Source organism: Neltuma alba, unplaced genomic scaffold (genome assembly GCF_004799145.2).
Source record: "Neltuma alba isolate B1F8T4 unplaced genomic scaffold, ASM479914v2 tig00004896_pilon, whole genome shotgun sequence".
NCBI classification, from domain to species: Eukaryota; Viridiplantae; Streptophyta; class Magnoliopsida; order Fabales; family Fabaceae; genus Neltuma; species Neltuma alba.
This window is the reverse complement of record NW_021633899.1, coordinates 1-22,156: the sequence shown is the minus strand read 5'-3', so window position 1 is coordinate 22,156 and position 22,156 is coordinate 1. Positions and strand designations below refer to the sequence as shown.

The 22,156-nt window shown below is 37.1% G+C and overlaps 2 protein-coding genes and 1 pseudogene across 2 annotated transcripts; 1 reads left to right on the top strand and 2 right to left on the bottom strand.

Annotated features, from left to right (window-relative positions):
* Nucleotides 1-2,845: 2,845 nt before the first annotated feature.
* Nucleotides 2,846-5,077, bottom strand: LOC114746090 (cation/calcium exchanger 2-like). The gene has a single exon (XM_028934272.1). The coding sequence runs from the start codon at nt 4,592-4,594 to the stop codon at nt 2,855-2,857; it is 1,740 nt and encodes a 579-aa protein (XP_028790105.1). The 5' UTR covers nt 4,595-5,077; the 3' UTR covers nt 2,846-2,854.
* A 9,669-nt stretch (nt 5,078-14,746) lies between these two features.
* LOC114746088 (protein PNS1-like) lies at nt 14,747-16,417 on the bottom strand. Its single transcript, XM_028934271.1, has 2 exons — nt 16,215-16,417; nt 14,747-15,940 (listed from the first exon to the last, which is right to left on the bottom strand). The coding sequence occupies exons 1-2, from the start codon at nt 16,308-16,310 to the stop codon at nt 14,756-14,758; spliced, it is 1,281 nt and encodes a 426-aa protein (XP_028790104.1). The 5' UTR covers nt 16,311-16,417; the 3' UTR covers nt 14,747-14,755.
* A 2,584-nt stretch (nt 16,418-19,001) lies between these two features.
* On the top strand, nt 19,002-21,912 carry LOC114746089 (beta-glucuronosyltransferase GlcAT14A-like; annotated as a pseudogene).
* The last annotated feature ends 244 nt before the right edge of the window (nt 21,913-22,156 follow it).

Genomic DNA, 22,156 nt, shown 5'->3' with positions numbered 1-22,156 from the left:
TGTTGATTAAATTATTGCTATCATCGATCAATTTGCAATGAGACGCTAACACCTCACGAATACAAGATTAATACGCAAGTATTGATGGGAACTAAACAATAATAAGTATGACAACGTTTCTGGCAAGCGCAGAGGTGAAAAAATTTTAAAAAAAAGTTTAGCTTCGCACGGGTAAAGTTACTCATAGATGGAGGTGAGAAAATTAAATATAGACGGACATTCTAAGAAATTCGATCTTCTACAAGCTTAACTTGTAAAGGAGTAATTCGAACTTGTAATTCTAAAAGTTTGATTTGTCAACCTAAATCCAATCTGTAAACATGTAAGTGTGACTTGTAAATATAATTTTTTTTATATTGATTTTTCTCATCTAACACCTAAACACCAAGCATGACAAAGGCTCTCTCTAATTATTAGAAAGAAATGAAGGTCGTTGATGACGATGAAGATCGAGCACAACTGGTGGAGAGCCTTCTGGCCCGGGGAAGAACCAGACACGTCGTTTTGGACCACTCCCTGCGTCTCGTTGTGTGTAATGTCTTCTAAATCACGGCGGTCCATTTAGCCCACCGTCCTGTTGCGCTTTGTCCAACGCAAATCCCAGATGTTACTATTAATAACTTGCGCAATTTCCATGTTTTGAACAAATTCTGAAGCTAAAATAAAAAATCATGATATTAACACTCCCTGGTTATTCTTATAGGGAGGAGGCAATGTCTTTTGGAGCCCGGCTTATTATTGTCCCCCCCCCCTTCATTAAGAAGGAGTAGTGGATGGTAGGAAAAATAACCTCCACTAATATTATTGGTCGATGCACTAATTGATATAATTGAAAATAAACATTAAGTTTGTAAATTTTACTACTTCCGATACTAATTATAAAATTTTGTTTGTAAACTACAAACAAGATTTTATAATTAAAAACGGAGGTATTATAATTTTTCAAATGAAATATTATTAACAACAGCGCATGAACAATGCCGTTTTCTGTCAATTTTGCTGACAATGACACCGATATACGGATATAGTATATTGACATTGAAGGGATGCGAATAAGAGGCCGACTAAAACGACTAGCACCAGAGACATATATAATTTTCCTCTCCAACAAAAAAGCCAGTCCTTAACGCAACTTGCAGGGGGTATTTATTTTGAGTTGTATTCAAAGTATAAATTCGGGAACTTAATTGCAGTAATACTGAACTGGGAATCTTATCCATCTAGTCTAGTTTAGGCAAAAAATGTGTGGAGTAGAGGATATTTGAAGGCGAGAGTGAATGAATGATTGGGTAAACCATGGAAGGAAGGGAATAGTGATAAGTGCAGGCATGTGTTCTGGAGGAGACAAAGAAGAGGGCAGGATCCAGAGCCACTAGTTCCAATAATTGTACCACAATTGATAATTAACCAAAGACAAACAAGCAGGGCCCTCTCTGAAAGTGACCATTCCTTGGTTCAATCAATCCGCAAACGCCACGGAATGAACATGTGCAACCTCGTTTGGACTTAGCAAGGTATATTATTCTCGGTTATAAATATAAAATCTAATTCTAAAATAAAATTTTAAAACTTAATAACGTGAATATAGTATTGAAGTGTTAGTGCATGTTCCTTTAACCAACCTTTTTTTTTTGTTTAGGTTGATTTTGTTTTGTCCATCTTTCGTTGTTGAGTTTGTATAATCAATATCATCGGACAAGCTATAGATGGTCATACCAAGAAAAAATTAATTGCCGAGTTCCCAATATAAAATACTATAACTTTCGACATTGATAATTCGATGCCACTATTATATTATAATCTGACCATTTTCAAATATGATTTTTGTGCTTTCAAGACTTAGTTGTTGTTGGAGTCAAATAATACCAGTAGTTTTGTGAGGTTCACATTGCGATAAGACTTCCTGTACTGTTGTCGCCAGCCTTTTTAGAATTTTTCATAACAAGTATAAATTATTTTTGCATTATTTATCATTCCTTAATGAATATAAATATATAATTGGACGGAGCACATAATGAGTAATATTTATAACGATATTTCAGTCCAGTCTTAGATTTAAATTTCTTAATTTATATGGGGAACTCTCAAATAACAATCATCTTGAAACAAAAAGACAAAATATTTAGATACGCTTTTCTCATATGTTGTGAAATTCTTTGAAAAAAAACGAGTGACGTTGTAAGGAAGAAGAACTTAATGCAGAGGTAAACAAAACGCTCCTGTTTGGCGGGGGAAAAAAAAAAGAAGCTTCCATTGTTTTGTGTCCGAAAAACAAAATCGCTTCCATTGCTTCGATATTGAGCATCAAATAGGGCCTGTCTTCCTGTACCTTACCCACGCCGAGCAATTAAGCAGTAAAAAGTCCACAAAACAGTGTTTAGTAAGAAGTTGTAAGCGATATAAAATGATAATAAAAGTTTTAGTTAGCACGATTTAGGATCCCTAGAACTACATATCCTTCAAATCTACAACCTACAAGTCAAGACAACCCCTCAGAATATTAACGTCAAGCTGCCATAACATTGATCTGATAAAATACTCTCCAAAATTCCTTCAGCTCATTAACTATTCAACATGTGGGGCAGGGGCAAAGTCGCTATGAATAATATTAAACATCAAACATGAGCAACACTATATAGTAGTATATACAGTTCATGCGGTCCGTGGATATAACATCTTTTTCCAGCTAAAACAAGTGAATATGCCATCTGTAAAACAGTGATTTTTAACGTATAACTGCCACTATCCAGGCAAAAAAGCGGTGGCAATACCTATTTAAAATTACAGAAAACTATACAGAAAATATGTCAGTTGCTTCATTCAAGTAATTCAGATCACCTTATAAGAGTAGGACTCAAGTATCTGGGTACTGGAGAGGCCCGAGTGTCTGAATCAGCCTCAGAAACACAGAAATAAAGTAAATAGCCAAAAGCCCTCCGCCGACGACTCCATCAAGCCTCATATCTCTGGTTGTCAGAGCCACAAGAGCCCAGGCCAATCCAGCCACCAGAAATGCCAGAGTCTCTAGCAGATATGGATCTCTAGAAATCTCAACAGAAGATGGGTATTCTGACCAAGTGGAGCTTACGAGAGACAAGCCCAAGCCAACGAGAGTATTAAAAATGGGGCCTGCATAACAACCAGATATTGCTATTTGAGCACCTTCCGGTCCATCATGTAAAGCCACGGTTAAATTTGTCATCAAATCACTAATTGAATTCCCCCAAGCAAGAACTGTTAGCCCCAGCATTGAAGGACTTATTCCACATATATAGCCAAGTGAAACCAACAGTGCCACCAATTCCTGAGCCGAAATATAGCTCCAGGTCACACTCATTACAAAGCCTCCTGCAAGCCATAGAAACAAGTATTTCTTTGGGGGGCTTGACTGCTCTGTCGTGAAAAACACAGTGATCCCCAATATGATCCCAATCAGCAATCCAATTCCATAAATTGCTAGGCTTTTGTTGATCGTGGTATCTCCTTCACAAAAGATCCACAAGGCAGATAACAGAAGAGGTGCTAGTACAACGGAAGAAATTGCAATGGGCTTAGACCATCTCTCTTCACAAACAACAGGAATTGTCAATCTCCTGGGCAAGTAAAGTGGCATCTTCAAGACAGAAAATGACGCTAAACATATTGGAGATCTCATGCAGCAGCAATTTTTCTTAATTTCCGGGCAATCTTCTCGAGAACCTTCCTCTACACTTTCAATTAATCCTTTTTCTGTGCCACTGAGAATGGGCACGGTCAAGTCACTACTGTAACAATCTGAATCACTACTATCCCTTTCAGCGTCTCCACAAATATCTTTCCAACGTGTAGATGAGATATAAACAAAAACTGCATAAGCTATATACATGGAGCAAAAACATATTGCTCCTAGAACGTTGATCTGGCCGCTGATCAAAATGGTAAACAAGCAAAGCAGGACCAAGAGAAGAAAACAAACATCTCTAATAAAGGCAGACTTTTTAACTTGAATTCTCCTGTGCCGTACCGAAATGCTCACCACGCCAGCCACGACACAGGACACAAACGAAGCACCCCCAAGTACAGCGTTGAAGCCAATGTCGCTTGTACCACTACTTTTGAAGGAGACAAGGCTGGCGAAAACGTCAGTGGCTCCATTGCCAAGAGAAAGAAGCGTCACGCCGGCAATCGTAGGGGATAGCTTCAGTGACTTGGATAGGTTTTCAAGTGAAGGACAGAAGTATTCAGAAGCTGTATCAGCCAGCAGATAAAACAGAACAAGAAGCCAAAGGAACAGAAGAACATGGCCCAACAATGGGAATCGCCCAAATTTGCAATAGAAAAGGTAAAGATAGTCAATATAACCCTGCGAGACGCATGGATTATTGGATTGAAGGTACAAACATTTGGCTTTGTAATCGTCCAGTCTCACAAAGTCGTGGCAAACCTGCTGTGTCCCGGCAGTCCCGCCACGGAATGAGACGGCACGGTGGCTAAGAACAACAGGTTCTGTAGAGTGCACATGGATAATCCCGAACACACAAGCCAGTAAGAGGAAGGAGACGTTCAAGAACAAAACATAGCCCACGCGATTAGACACAGGAACCACGGTACCCATGGGAGATAAATATTCAAACACGCGTGCAGAGGAAAATGGGAACTAATCAAAGAAACAAGCATGATGGAGCAAGAGGGTCAAAATCCCTTGAATAATGGAAACAAAACCAAGCCATATCAGAAATTAGGAGTAAAAATCCTAACTTGAAGATCGATGCTTCTATATGTGATCAGAAAAGATGGCTCTCCTGTTTGGCCTGCGAGTTGCAGGGCAGAAGAAGCTGGTATCCGAACGTACAATATCGAGCGACAGAGGAATCACCACAAAAAGAAGAAGAAAAGGAGCCCCTCCCACTAAACTTCTCGACTAAGAAATCATACTACCCGGATGAAAGGAATCATGACACTTGACGGAATACACACGCAGCGTCAGGAGAAGATTCGCCATCATGGTCTTGGGCTCTTAAGAGTAAAGGAAGGAGAGAGAAAGAGACATGCACTAGTTATGCATCATGAAATTCTGAGCGTAGATCCACAGAAATTGGGGTCGCTTTTCACATCAGGCCTGTCTGACGTTGCTACCGACTGCAAAAAGCAGCTTCCTCTTTAGTGACCGTCGTTTCTTTATATATTTATTATTATCCTACTCCTTATTGGAAGCAGATAGCAAGGCGAGCTTAGTGGCTCTCATTCTGATCACACGCTTTTCGTATTCCCGATCAAGGCTAATCCAAATGACACGTTTGCTGGAGTTTAGCGGAGTAGTTAGCCAGTCACATTCACTTGCTTGTAACCGAACATTTTCGTTTTGTTAACTATAAAAAAGACTACGAAGTGAAATCTTTTTGACTTCTGTGTCTTATGATCACGTGGGACATTCCTAAGGTTTGTGACCGTGAGGATGAATGAAATAAAATTAAAAGGTCATTTATTTACGTGTGAAAGAGTAAACTTGCCGTTTAAAAAAGAAGTGACAGTGAGGGGGACACGGAATTAATACTAAATGCCCATAACACCGAACCTGTTCACGAATTGTTACGTAGAGCTACTCGATCTATATCCTCATCGTTCGCCGCTCCGTCACTTTATTCTACCTTGCCGACTTTATTTCCTAGCCTGCAAGTATGAATAAATGACTTTTGACAATGGAGATCCGTGCATCTGCATTCATAAGCAACTGTGATGACCCCGCGTCAAGTGTAGACGCGTGTTTATTGGTGAACAGGGGATGCAGGATGACTTACCGGTTCATCAATTTGGATGATAAACAGTGAGATTGATGCCAAATAAAATAATAAACAATTATTAAATTCATCGCTTCGTGTTCAATGAAAATAGTGAATACTGTTTTTTTTTTTTTGTCTGGAACAAGCATTTTTTTTTTTGCCGTGGATAACGTAAAATTTAAAGATTTTTTCAACAGCAGTTTTTGGTTTTTCCAGTAGGAAAGAAACAGAGGAGGAGGAGAATCAAGAATTACCCATCATGTCTTGTTCCATCACATTCATATCATATGGAGGAGCCCGAGCTTGGCGAATAATATTAAACAGAAGAGACAAAACAAATGAAATGCCTTGTCATTATTCTACTAATTTTGTCCTGTCTAACTTTTGTCCATAACGTCGCAGCAAATAAAATGGATAATTTGTTCCTCTATCGAGGTGAGTTAACTAACCCCTTTTTTCCTGTTGAAACTGAGGGCAAAGCTGCAGGATCTCAAGATTCCAGTTAGACATAATCCACAATGTTTCTTTTAGATTTTATCAAATGATTTCTCTTACGCATCTCAAGCATTATTTTTATACTAAAATACTCATCATATTTTAGTTTTCATGCATCAAGATATGTATATTATATTTATATACGTAGTACTCAAATTCCAACGGACGATTCGTCCAATGCTGCAGGAAGGAAGGAAGTGGCTTGCTCCGAGAAGGTTTTGGACTTGTGCTATTATAATCTCTGGCTCTGCAAGTAAATTGGGCGCTAACTGGATTATGAGCAGCTTTGAAATGTGCAAATGGCGTCGTTAACGTTGGTTTGTCAGCATCAAGATACGGGATGGCTCTGCGTCTACCTCCTGCACTTCTCTCCCGGTCAGTTTATCACTTCCCCCAACAACCCCCTTTTTTTTTCCTTTGATGTAAACTAGCACAGGTTATCCCGTGCGTTGCACGGAGAGCTTTCACATAGCGAAATAACATAATATCGATACTTTCACAAGCTATTCATATATTGCGTTGATTTATAAGACAATTATATTCAAATATGATATTTAGATAAAATAAACAATTATCATCATAGTGGTCATTGCATTAGAAAAAACTAATAACATGATGCATAAGGATGATAATATGGCTTAATCGTCATTAATAAAGTGACCAATTCCTAGACACTATTATCTTTAAGTTTCATGAGTAACCACTACCGAAACATTTAAAAATAAAGATATCGAAATTTCAGAAGAAACATGTATATTTAGAAGAAATATTAATCCATTGTCATACAATATCTAAGGACATATATTATAATTTCTTTTTTATTATAAGCATGATGAAAAAACATTAGTCCAACGATCACTTCCCCACACACCACTGTACATTTGGAGTTATTTCAATCTAATTGAAATCAATATAACAATGAATTGTAATAAAAATGTTGATTTTGCATGATTGAAATTTTCAATTCATTTGACCCCATCATCAACAATTTCAATTTTTATTGAATTGAGAATAACAATAGACCACGTTTATAATAATAGACCATATTTATAAAATAATATAACAATGCTGATTTTGTATTGTAAAATGAACCCAAATTTATGTACTCCCTACACCATCACATTTTAATCCCATTTTACAGTTTAACGTTCACTTCTCGACCTTATCCAAAAGAAAAAAAGGTTCACTTCCCGACCTTACCAAAAAGAAAAAAAAAATTTCACTTCCTGTGGATCCTAGTACATATGCTATTGTATCTGCATTCTCTAATCATTTACTTTCCTATCAGGAGTAGAATATTATCATAAACAAAATGGTTTATAAAATTATTGCTATTTCAATAGAAATTATTTATCCGATGTGTTTCAAAGATTGTTTTATATGTTTTGTTTAGGCGTCAGTAAGCCAATTTCCAACGTTGATCATATTAATCTAACTTCAAAAGTTACACAATGAAAATACTTTTTTTTAAAAAAAAAAAAAGCTATGGTAAAACAGACCCTAAACATGCTATGCTCAAGATATTTTCCAATCATTGGGGAACTAATTAGTTATGAAAGACAAAGAAAGTTAACAAAAAAAAAACTGCTTAAAGGTTTTTAACCAGAGATATGATGTCAAACACATAATTTTAAATGCAGTATATATTCATGAACTAATAAAATATATTTGATAGTCAACTTCCAAATCCAAATAATACAGTTAAATTTAAAGCATCAAAAGATTGAAGGAGCATTGTAGCACAAATACCACGAGCTAAGAGCTGGTCAAAAAATAAAACAACACCCCCAATATTACTGATACTGGAAGAGTAGGGAGTACAACACCCCCAATATTACTGATACTGGAAGAGTAGGGAGGGCTTTATGATAGTGGCAGAAGCATCAAAGCGATTCCTACACCAACAATAACAGCAAAGTAGCATGCATATACTATCATAAAATCGTATAATGCCTACCTTGATTGCAGCAGTAGTCCTATTCCCTGTTGCTTCTTCCTCTCCACTCAACTGGACATTCGTTCCATAATTAGTTAAAGGAGCAGAAAGCTCTGAATAAGTTCTTTTGTTAAAAGGCACCAGATTCTTGTAAAAATGGGCATGCACTTGCTTGAACAGCAAAATGTTATCCATGGGTTCTTCTTAAGGTAAAAGTCTAGCATAAAAACTTGTGTAACTTAGCTTAGTATAACAAATTATGCTGAAGTTTTGTTGGTCAACGATCCCCATGTATTAGGAAATTGCCCACTAACTCACTGTGACACGTGACAGCAAATGAAGTTATAAATGAAACCAACTTGAAGTTTACCTTACCGGTCACCCTACTTACAAGGGAAATTATTTTTTCTCGAAAGTCGAGTATGCATGCAAACAAATTTTCATATGATGAGTTAGACTATTAAGAGTTATGTACATTGGTATATTAATATTAATAAACTTTAAATACTGACCATATTGATAAGCACATGTATAGGAGTAGTACTAAGATTGAACATTGAACAATATTTATAAAAAAGGCTAAATTGAGCATGATTCACTTAAGTTAAAAAGAATTGTCACTTACCCAAAAAAAAAAAAAGAAATGCTTCCTCTACGTTGACTAAATACTTCCGCGCGTTGGGTTATCGGTTTTCACAATCATATAACAGGCAAGAATGTACATGATGACTTAAGGTGGACCAACTGCTCCTAACTATCATTAGTTTAAAGTAAGTTTGATCTTAGGCTAAGGGAGGCTTTTATATAAATCCAAAATGGAATCCTTTATAATGGACCATATCCACGCATTTCTCCTGAAATAATTTGGCTCATAGCTAGATGGAGTAATAGCTGATACGTGATATAACATATATTGTGTATGCTATTTCAGCTATCACATTATGAGTTAATCTGTTGAGCTTGCACAAAGTCAGATATATAATGTTTCCTTTAAAAAAGTGCCTACTTGTCTGCTTCAAATACAAACCCTTAGTGTTGAAAATGTTAATGCATTACCACCATTATGCAAACCATCATTATATCCAGGAGTAGTATCAAGAGTGAGCGTTGAACAATCTTTGTAAAAAGGCTAAATTACACATAATTCTCTTACATTTTATTTGAGTGTGAAAAATCCCCATTATACATATATTAGATTGGAATTGTCAGTTTAAGGAAAATGAAAGTTACTGCACTTCTTCCCCGCAGCCTTCAAGGTTTGGCCGAACCTTATTAGCAACAATCCATGGCCCTTCGTTTGCCCATTTAAACTCACCTAATATCAGTAAATGGCATTTAATGCATACTTTCAGCCCATGATAAAGTTGAAAATGAAAAATACCTGCCACAAAATTAGATTCGACATAACAGAGGCTATGAAATCAATCTTTGGAGTTTGGATAAACCAATGTCTAAAGAGTTTCATCTATATTCTTAAATAAACCTCTTACAGTTTAAATGATATGGAGACAAAAAAGCTCCTCAATTTTATATTCTAGCTAGTCAAACACCGCAAACCTTACTTACATTAATTTATTAGCACCGTTTCTCTCTCATTATAACCCAATAAGTCAAGAATTGCCATATTTTGTCTTCTTTCAGGTTTGCTACCATTACTATTGATGATCATATTGCTTTTTCTCGCTTGCAAAGCTGCAGTATTCAACTCAATACGATATTAATAACTAAATACATTTTTCCTTATGCTTTCACTGTCTCCTATAACCTGCATATTCAATTTAATAACATAATGAAATCAACAAAACCAGTAAACCCCACTGACTACATATATAACAATTAAAAAAGAATATTTCATTAAATGTATAACGTAATTGCAAGGTTTAAGGATATAAGCAAAATAAAATGTCCACATATTATATTGTTACTCAATATAGATAACCCACAACCTATGAAGACATGATGAATCTCTCCTAGGCAAGATGAACAAATTTCTATACCTGCTCTTCTCCAAAGTAATGTGAAATGAACACTCTTCATAGTCTTATATTCTTGGTCTTGGGATTTATTATGTCATCCTCTAGTGAGACAGCAATTGCAGGAACAAAAAACACGGGCCTAAATTCTGCATCAACCTGCAAAAGTAAACATCGTCAGGACAAAAATAATAAAAGCGTAAGAACAATAGCAGCCAAATTAGGATTGTTAGCCTCACTTAGATTACATAACTCTATATGGCATGATGATAGAATCCCATGAATACACAATTTCAACATGAACAAAAAAATGTTCTACACCCTCCCCAATGCAAATGACTTTACCCACCAGTCAAAAATCACATAGTTTCAAAACAACCCTTCTTTGCTGAGAGGAAAGCCGAGCATGTCAAGATAATTCAAAAGTCAGAATATATCTTAGCTTTTTTGAAGGACTCCCCAAACGAAACAGAACGTGCAGGTCACCGCCTATCATGCCCCCTCCCTACTAAAAGATAGAAAAAGCATGACTGCCACATCATTTGTTCTTCCTCGATATCACCACTGATGAAGATCCACAACCAAAGGTTAACCCCCTAGGCATACACAAAGCAAGAAACTGACTTGAAAAAATAACACAAAACATGAGAAGAAGAATCAAACAGTTCAAGATTTGACACATACCAAGCCAAACCCCATAGTCTCTAAGTTACCTGCAAACAAAACTACTAAACATCCTAAAATTTAAAGAGCAGTTTCGACTTAATCCAAAAACTTGTTTTGTATAGGGACTCAAGCTAATAACTGGCAAAACAACAATACAATACCGCATAATAGAAAGCTGAGTCTACTGACATTTTTTAAAATGAAATCTACACGTTAGTCAAAGCAATTCTAAATGCTACTGCTGGTTGAAGGTGTTTTCTTAGCTTGCTTGAGGTCTAGGTGTCACGTGAAAGGCAGTTAGGATTCGGGAACAAAAGTCAGAGATATGATCACTTAGGTTTGATTATTATGATGAACATTAACTAATCTTAATACTTTATATTTGCCTTGATCAACTAACCTTAATACAGAATGCTTTAACCACAACACCACCAAGGGCAGCAAAGTATTCATACTCCCAAATAGAGAAGGCAATAAGATGCAGAATAACATCATTGTGAGACATTCCCTTTTGTTGCTTTTCAATGCAGATTAGCATCGTCCACAATGATTGCGTATTTAATCTTCTTCTACCTCACTTTTGATAAGTAAGTTTTAACCCTCAACCTCACTTTGAAAAAAGTATTTCCCTCCTCATTTCAAAAGTTTTTCCAGTTACACTTTGACAGAATGCCCGAATAATAAACATAGAAGAGATAACAGATTGAATCCTCTAAAGCAATTGCATCCCTCACATTCTGATAAATAGAAAAAATAGAAGAAAAAAATAAAAATGCCCCCAAAAAGGATTGACACCAAAATTTACTAAGCTGATCATTGGGTGACGCATTCAAGGGCCAGCTAGAACATAACCTGAACTATTGCAAGATGCAGACAGTCTCAGCCTCCCCAGCGTCATCGACTTCGTCACCAGTGCGTCTCCGCCATCGTCATGGTCACCAGATCATTAAGCGCATGCTATTTAAAAGTTCCAACAAATAGCACATTAGGGAGGGGGACACAACATTTGATTCAGTTGTCGAGAAGCAGCATGCCCCCTCCATGCCACTGCCGGCTACTTCCAAATGCAATGCTGACCCAGGTTGAAGAAATCATTGAGCTAAGGAAATAGAGAAAAAAAAAACACAAATAGAAAAAAAGGGAGTGTTAAGGTATGACACAGAAGAAGAAGAAGAAGAAGAAGAAGAAGGTGTACCTAATCATAGATGAGAGCAAAGTGATTATACACGGCCTGGCATTTAGAGGCGCATCGAGCTGGGCTGCATCTTAAAAGTAGGAGAAGCAAGAGGTTGGGGTGCCGAGAACAGAGCGAGAATTACGTGTTAAATGCTCTCTTCTTCTCCTTGCCAATATAGAAGGAGGGCGAGTTCTTTTTATCTGGTTTGTGATTTGTGATTAGCGGGAGAGTTAGCGGGAGAGTTTCAAAAGTTTGAAATTCAAATGCTGGGTCTCTGTCAACTATACACTAAGCCCAAGTGAAGCCAATAATTAATAACGGCTTGCACAAAGCCAGATGCAATTTGGTCCAAGCCATCTAATCCTTGTGAACAGTAATTTGTCTCTAGAGCCACCAGTGAGCCGACACAAACACATGGCTTGAGTGGAAGAGATTGAATAGTTATATTGATGATTGTGTCTTCTGAGGAATTAAAGCTTTTGATGTACGGAAATTTCTCCTGGTGTGGCCTGTAATTTGTCCCTCGAAAGCTGACCCCTGGAAAATGTCGTATGAACATTGTCAACAACTTATGAACAACGTTAAAACTAAAGAATTTGAGTTAAAAAAGAAGAGAAAGAAGAAAAAATAACAGAGGAAAAAATTGGGAAAGCCTACTGGCTAAGAAAGCCAATCAAGACATTCCCCGTTTGAGTGATTGCCAAGGCCAGCCGAAAGTTCATGTTCTTGGCCAGTACGGTGACACCAAATGGGAAGGCTAAGGCATTATCGTTGAAATTGACTGCCTAGGTAGTAGGTACCATGCTACTCCTCCGGTCCTTAATATAGAACCCAATTGTTAAGTTGGTTTTGATCATAAATATAAGATCCATTTCTTATATTTATCAATTTTCTCTAAATTACCCCTATGGATACTCCCTCAATTATAATCAAGTAGAAAAGGGAGATGGGGTATTAGAAAAGATGATTATGGTATTTTAGGAAAAATATATCATATCTCTTATAATTAACTAACTTACCTAACTTCCTTAATCTAATCAAATTAGTTAAATAAATTTTATATTAAAGATCGAATGAGTATTTCCCGGTTCCACAACCTTATCTTGGAAATGTTAATGCTTCCTGGGCTCTGCTTTTACTTTTTAAATAGATCCAACGACATTGCTCGTGTTCCGCGTCCGCATATCTATGTCTATTTTATATACCTATAATATATATTTCCTCCATTTCTTGTTATAATCAACATGAGACTTCGTCATATAGATTAAAAAATTAGTTAAAAATAATAAATAAATAAAAATTGAAAGTTTTTTCTTTAAAATATTTTTATTTGTAGGGAAGAGAATATAAGAAAAAAAATAAAAAAGATTATTATAACAAAGAGATTTATGAAAGAGAGGGAATGTATAATAGAAAGAGATGATAATTTGAAAAATGAGACAAACAATATACTAAATATTAAAATAAATAATTAATGAAGATAAAATAGAAAATTTGTTACAAAAATTTAAGACAATTTGTAAATATTGTTTATATTTAAACACAAAAAACAAATGATAGTTGTTACTTGTAAAAAGTGAGGTAGGAAGTAATCTATAAAAATTAAAAAGTCATATTTATGAGTTTTTAAAAGCGCAATTCATTTCAGGTTTCATGAAAACACTGGCCCACAATCTAGTTGATAAGCCGCCATTTAATCATTAATGCTGCAACTGTTTGCCATGCGTACACTGAATGTTGGGGACCATGTGGACTGAATGTGGATGATCGAATTATCTCCGTTTAATTGTTAGGATCGATATGCACGGGAGATAAAATCATAGAATGAAAAAGAATGCAATGAAAAATGTAATAAAGTATTTCGATTATTGAAAATACTCTCATTTTCTTATTGTTTATAGGTTAGAAGAAAAGATATTGTTAAATGATAAGAGTTCATGATAAACTCTACGCAGAGGTGACGAGAAGGAAATTCCTTTCCACTCTCGTAACCTGTGACCAAAAGGGGAAGTAGTTTGATATGAACATAGAATATCTAGCCAGGTCCACCTATCTGAAGGAAGAGCCCTGATGCCTGTCCCTTTTGCGTTCTTCGTTTTACAAGATTCAAATATTGCAATACACTGTACTTTGATCTCTGGCAAGTTCACATGAAAGTTGTAGATGATTAGAGATGGTGTAAGTAATTTTTCCCCGTGAAGTTACGTGCTTTAATTTGTAAAAGCCAGTATCTACTTTAACAAAGTGAAAAATTGCAGTCTGTAGTTGCTTCAATTCGAAGGTGAGTAGATTTGATCAACCAATGGTATTATAAGACAAACTTCCTTCTGGAAGAAGCAAGGGAAGAATCATAGGACACTGAAAACATGTGGTTTCAGACTGCTCTAGCCTGAATTATGTTGTATGAGCCATGTATGTTTCACCTTATATACAAACTCATTACTAGTCCTCGCAACAATGTGCTAGTGTCAACAATTTCATGAGACTAAGGTAGGGAACCCACATTAGTGAGATTAGAATCAAACTATGAAAAACACGAGAATGTTTGCTATGCTCGAGCTCTTTGAAGCTGCTGCAACCGTACTGGGATTGTTGAGTCAAATCGATTGTTCTGTGGATTTGTGTTCTCTGCATAAGCTACGTAGTAAGCTGAAACGCATGCTTGCGGCCATGCCATAGCCAAGCGACACTGTAAATGACATTGGCACCAAGATGAGTATATCAAGAAGACGCACGCAGATAAGTGATGCTAAAGAAACAATGAAAAATATGCAAATAAAAGACTCACCATGAAGTAGCCAATCAAGAAGGCATAAACGGATGTTTCTGCTGCATAGTTCCTGTGAAGTAATATGGTCCATATTCCACTCATTAGGCTACTAATAGCACCCCCTGCCACCCCACAAAAAAAACAGAACGATCCTGTGAGATCTGAGTCTATCAGTTGCTCCAAACCAACTCTGTTGAACATCTCCCACGTATCAGAGGATGACTGCACAATTCCCTTGTTATAGGCTCCTACATACACAAAACCCCATCGGTTGCCATGTCTTACGAGAGTAGAAGCAATCCCCATGTAGCAACTAACGCAGGAGAACATGAACTCATCCGTGTCGCCTCCAACCAGGCTCATGGATCTTGCAAAACCCCGAAAGAGTCCAATTAGAGGCACGAGGATGGAACCAATGGAAACACTACCAGTTAAGTACTTGATTGTGTCATAGATTGCCGCTCTTGTGTCAATATGTACTCCACAAGCAAAATTCATGTACATGATCCTTGAGACAGATACTTGCAGCACATTTTTAAGAAACTGCATGGTCCATCCCAGGCTAAGCAGGATCACCAAGATGAACAAGGCGGCCAATTTGGTTTTGCTTTCAATAGCTTTAGCTCCTCCTATCCCGGCAACAAGGAAACAGCAATAAAGAATACCAGCAAGGATTGATGAGAAAACCAACCCCATAATTCTAGCAGGAGGAAAAGTTAAGGAGATTGATAAAATTCTGGTGGCATATTCAAATCTGGGACTAACCCAACAGCCATAAAGTGACTGTATTAATGCAGAAACCAAAGCAACCACACCAGCTACCATACCAAGTGCAGATTCAATGTACACAAACATAACGCCAGTTGCAAGCGTAAGGAGAGGACTCAGCCAAAATGCTGCCTTGATGGCCTTCGAGGGCCTGCGAGCTGTGATCCATTGACATGTAAAGGCAACTATTCCAGCACTCGCTGTTGAAGACAGAAGCGGAGGGTACCACTTTGAGGGGTGGAATTGGTGGTTGCGAGAGGCAGAGATTAGGCCATAGATAGTCAGGAAAATTGTTAAGACTGCGATAAACAATATGTGTGAGAGGAATAAAATTTTGAAGACCCTCGTTGAGATCTGCCTCGCCACTGTTCTGTTCGGAAAGCCAGAATCTTGACCCTGCGCCGTCAAAAGATCAAGTTGACAGGAGAAATCTTCGTTAAACTAATGGATGGATAACCAATTCAGAGGCTATCATTGATCGTATTAATTTTACCCAGATACAAGAGAAGAGGGTGATATAAGAAATGGATGTCTCGGAAGCAGAGAAGCTTGCTTTGTAAGAAGCAAGGCGGGAAAAATAAAATCAAGAAATGAACGAAAAGCGAGAGAGTTAAGTTGCAAAGCAAAAGAAGCTTGACGGGGAAGAAAGATACAGAGGGGGAGAGAGAACCTGGACGGGGTTTGCGTGCGGAAGCCTGTCGTCTTGAACTTGAACGCGAATGCTCTGTGTACCTCTAGTGTCATTGAAGGAGCTCAAAATGGTCATGATGTGCCTATTTTAATCCACACAGTATTCGATTCAGTCTTTTATATGAGTTTTTCCTTCACTTTCTTGGGGTGAACGAATCAATGCGGCGCTTACCACGATGGAAGTTTCCCGGTGCCTTGTGGATTAAAATAACAGATTATAGAAAACCAGAAGGAACTGACCAAGTCCATCTTCTTCCCGGTTGCTTTGAAAGATGTTTCTTTCTTGGTTTTCATACGGTGTACGCTACACTAGTCAATATCAAGTGGGGGAGGTGGGGGGTGTTCGCTTCCATTGTGTGCTGGCGTGGAATGATGACGTAGAGGCGGAGGATCGGCCTTCGTGACGTGCTCCGGAGGGTCCCTTTCTTCGAATAATCTCTCCTCCGGTGGTTGTTGTCACGTGATACCGTTGGATAATTTCCCGGGAAAAACGTTGCGGCTTTAAATACGAGAAGCCAAAAAAAAAAAAGTGAAATAAAGAAAGAATATTGTGTTTCCTTTTCGTTTGTTTGTATATTGATTAGATTAATATACTGCTTTTTAAAAGGCCAAAAAGAATAATAGATAAACAAAGCGGCTGCGTGTTTGATCTCAGTTCGGCTACTAATTTATTTTTGTCCTTCTCCAAACGATACTATTGCACGGCTGAAAAATATTCAGAAATTAAATGTTTAAAAAAAGAGCCTTTTTTTTCTCTCGTATATACAGATTATTCAAAACTCAAAATACGTGGTTTGAAAGAAGGAAGATAAGGTTTGGAAGCTAGCATTGACCATTAATTAGTTTCTAACTGCCTATTAAATATATATATATATTATATTCCTTATTATCTATAATTTTTCTTTACCTCGCATTGGTCAGCAATATTGACTTGCAGTGTATATCCTGGAGGCTGGAGCTAACTACGACGTCTACTATAAATAATTTGTCCGGTCGAAGACTCTAAAGTCTACAAAGTATGAAACATGACACCAGACCCCAATATATATTTTCCTTTTATTATGCCTGTTTAGCTAAAATAATTTCGAAGTCTGACTAACAGTATCAGGAGCTTGTTTGTTAAAAGCAGAAAGATCAGAAGTTTGAACACGTTAAAAAAAAAAAAACTATCTATAGGGAGTGACATACGCAAAATATGAACAAAAATAATTTCAAACCTAAAACAGTATGGAAATTTTGGTGAAGAAAATAAAATATTAATAATGCACATAGGTGTCCTTTATATGCATGTATATATTGAAAACGTGATGTACAATAAAGAAGGAAATATCTTTGATCGAAAACAGTAAAGCAGGGAATATGTGTGCATGGTTGTTTGGGAGAATTGGAATGGTTTGGTTAAATTTGTGAAGAATCATTCTAATAGTAATAGGAAAAGAATGATTTGAAGAAACAACTGTGAAATGGGTTGAATAGAAGACAAGTTAGTTAAGAAACAACTGACCGAACAGAACAAACAACCATATACCTATTTCATTGGTTTTCTTCCTTTCTTTTTTGGGGAGAATTCTAAAGTTAAGTTCTTTCGAAAAAACAAAAGGAAAAGCCCCTGAATGAAATGTTTGTTTTGCTTTCTATTGACAATAATCAAATTAAAGTAATTCCACGTGGCAAAAAAGCGGTCTAACTACTCAGAAAAAAAGTATTCAATGCCCCCATCAAAATTATAGTCTCTCCACCAAAAAGCAAAAACATATTAATTTTTAAATTAAAAAAATTAGTAAATGACTTATTTAAATATCATGGCTTAAGTTTCGACCAGCAAAGCAAGAAAATGGAATCCATTCCTGGCTCTCTTTTTTTTATTTCACGCGAATCAACGTTTTGTTTGCCCATTACAAAATAGGCCCAGCCCATTATTAGGCCATGCTAGGAAGGCCCGCTACGCTGACATTTGCACCCTCCTCCTTCTTCTTTTTTAAAAAAAGAAGACTACCTGAACGGGCATGAATCCACATTACAGTAATTAATTTTTAGATAAATCTTCAGAAATTAAATGATGAAACCTAGTTAAATCGACACTATATAATGTTCACCACCGTCTTAAGTATAATATTCTTTCCATGGTGTAATCGGATTGGACACAGCATCTAATCTGGTGGCTAAGAACTATCTCATGGTGGAGGTGGATATATGGATTGAATTATTGAAAATTACATGTTGCTGTATTCCAAGAATGAACTTATTTTTATTATTTATACATTACAAGCTATAATCGACAATAGAAATAATTCCCATCAATCTAAATGTCTCCATATATTTTTTTGGGAGAAAATTAATACTGCCTCCGGTCGTTAATAATATAAATCTCGTTTGATTTTATTTTAGTCCTAAATATAAGATCCTTATCTACTTTGTCTCTAATATTTATTTCCTTTTTTCCTAAGATAGTCCTTCTAATAATGGTAGTTCTGGCCAACACATTTAATTAGCATGGATATTTTAGGAAAGACAGCACATATTTATTACGAATAACTAACTTAACTTATTTTTTTAATCTCTTTAAATTAGTCAACTAACTCTTATAATTAGGACTGGATGTAGTGTTATGGATGATAATGATTTGAGGCCATAATTTTCATAGAAGGGTTGATAGCGGTTCTCACATATCTTTAACTTGCCGACCGGGACTTTGGAGAGCAAAGTTGGTGAGACATAAATACATGACCTAACTTGTAATCTTCCAGTTTTGGCCATTCAGGCTCATCACTAGTCACAAGCACTGAACGATTAAAATCAAAGGCCATGATTGCGATTCAACCCCGTCAGCTCGAAAGTGCTTCTTCTGGAATATTTCCTTCAGCTTCAGGCTCCTATCAGAACAAGAGTTTCTACCTGTTTGATAAAGCAGACCAATAATGGTCTCACTAGAATCTATATCCCTCTCTTCCCTCCAACTAACTTATGGCCTCCTTATGTTTGAAGGAACGAATCCAATTCAGAAATGTAAACCTTACTCATCAATCCCATTTTATATCATAACCATTTAACTACCACTTTCTTGTTGCCACTCACCCTTCCTTCCTCATTTTCTCTTCCTTTCTTGGCAGTTTTCTCTCAAATGGGTGTCAAAGTTTTTATGGTTTCGTTCATGCTATTATCTCTATTGTTCATGGTTCTTTATATTCCCACTAGATTAACCATGCCCATATCAACGTCCATGCCTGTGAATAAGAGCTCCTTCAATATCTCAAGAACCAGCAAAGGATCATACCCAGTCACGTTTGCCTACTTGATCTCTGCGTCAAGAGGTGATTCCGGTAAGCTCAAGAGGTTGCTGCGAGCGTTGTATCATCCTGGGAATTACTATCTGATTCACATGGATTATGGGGCTCCTAAGGCAGAGCACAAGGATGTGTTTGAGTTTGTGGCAAAGGATCCTGTTTTTGGGGCAGTGGGTAATGTTGGGTTGTGGAGAAGCGTAATTTGGTGACTTACAGAGGACCAACAATGCTTTCTACCACGCTTCACGCCATGGCAATACTTCTGAGAATTTGCCAGTGGGACTGGTTTATCAATCTCAGCGCCTCTGATTACCCCTTAGTTACACAAGATGGTATGGTGAGTGGCCTTAAAATTTTTATGAGTATCAGATATAAGAAAGCATTTGTGTCATTGCGTGTGACCTTACTAATGCTGATTCTGCGCATCTCGTTGTGAACTCAAACTCTGATGAATCATTTGTCTCTTCAGATCTGATCCAAGCCTTTTCTGGGTTGCCCAGAGATATCAATTTCATACAGCATAGCAGTCACTTGGTTGGAAATTGTAAGTAGCCCTGTTTCTGTTTGATGCCTTATTTTTCTGGCCAAAAGTTCTGAATTCTGTTGTTATATCTATTTCAGTAATAAGAGGGGGAAGCCAATTATTATAGACCCAGGGTTGTATAGCCTCAAGAAATCAGAAATTTGGTGGGCGTCCAAGCAGAGGAGTCTACCAACAGCTTTTAAACTATATACAGGTTCTTCTCATCAAACTTGATGGTTATTATAATTAACATCAAACTAAGGAAGAACAAGTTTTGTATTTTTCTTCTCGTCGTGTTGTTTATGGCTATTAACATTCAAAATCCAAGTTGGATTGAAATACCAAGAAAAATGTTTGCTTGATGAAGGACTAGTCATCTCAGATAAAAGAACACAAACCGTCAAACAGAGAATCAATCCTAAATCACATAGAGTGGACAGAATTTTATAATTGAGGGCTTGATCGTCAATATAGCTGGCAGGCAGAAATGTCCCCTTCACGTGTTTGTGAAGGCGAAGGGCGGGGACCATCATTCATGGAAGGCCATTAAATGGTTGATGCATTGTACTGCTGGCTGGGAGCACATGGGCGTAATGTGCTTCCACAACTTTACCAACAATGTCGGCCCAGTAAAATCCCACCACCTCCCCTACCCACACAGATCTCACATCATAGGAACAAGAGGGATGTTTTTGACGTACCTAGTACCATTACCATAACACACAGTGTGCGAAACTAAACTGAAACCACGAACTGGATGGAACTGAATTAGATTCTGTCCTTTTTATTTTTTAAGTTTGGTACAGTTAATTTGACGTTTGAGTGTACACAACCTAAAATAATCGAATCAAGCCAAAATTTCATGTACCCTAATGGATAATTCATGTACAATGTAATATGTTTAGGTTGTTGGATATGATGCTTCATAATTGAATTTATAATTTATTTAAATTTACAGATATTTTACTTCAGAATTGTTTCAAAAGACATGTATAGTTAAGAAAAAGCCGACAAAATTAGGCCTGCCGAATGATTGGTTCGGTTCGGTTTCCTCTATTCTGTCTGGCTATTATTTTCTTCAACTATGTTTTCATAAATTCAATCTCAACGACTTCTAAACAAACACCCCACCAACCAAGTCTGTTCAATGTTTAGTCTGATTGGCTTCTAAAATACAGGTTCAGCGTGGACAATGTTATCAAGATCATTTGCTGAATATTGCATTGTGGGGTGGGAAAATTGCCAAGGACTCCTCCTCTACTACACTAACTTTGTATCATCCCCTGAAGGGTATTTCCAGACAGTAATATGCAACTCTAAAGACTACAAAAACACCGCTGCCAACAATGACCTTCACTACATTACCTGGGACAACCCTCCAAAACAACACCCAAGGTCTCTTGGAGTCAGAGTTATCGGAAAATGGTCCTGAGCAGCCGCCCATTCGCCAGAAAATTCAAGAGAACGATCCCGTCCTGGATAAAATTGATAGAGAGCTTCTCAAGCGGCGCCGTGATCAATTTTCTTTCGGGGGTTGGTGTTCCCAGGGTGCAAAAAGAAACATGTTCTGGTCTCAGAAATGAGAATTTTAGTGGGGTACTTAGCCCGGGCCTGGCCTCCAGGAGGTTAACAAAGTTGCTAACTAAGATTGTCTTAGATAGGAAATATCACAGACAGCAATGCAGGTGAATGGCGACCCAACCATTTCATCGAGTCGATGGTTGTAAAAAAAATGTAATGAAGTTCCGCCATTTCATAAATTTTTGTTGAAGTTTATATGGTTGGAATGGTTGTTTAGGCTGGGTTAGATGGGAAACATAAATTTGCCAATAGCTACAGATAAGAGCATAAGAATTATTCTCAAAATTCAAGAAGAATAATCTGGTATTTCAACACGATGAATATCCCTTGAATTGAAACTTAAAAACAAGCAAATGCATGAAAAACGGTCCCTCGAAAAAAGATAAAAGAGGGAAACTACATAAGCAAAAACTAACTTAATTACCAGTTCCTATCCAAACATCTTAGGATATAGGCCGCATCTCATATAGCACGAAAATGTGAAGAACTACAAGGTGCCAGCTCAGGCGTCCACTCTGTCATCCTCCAGGATTA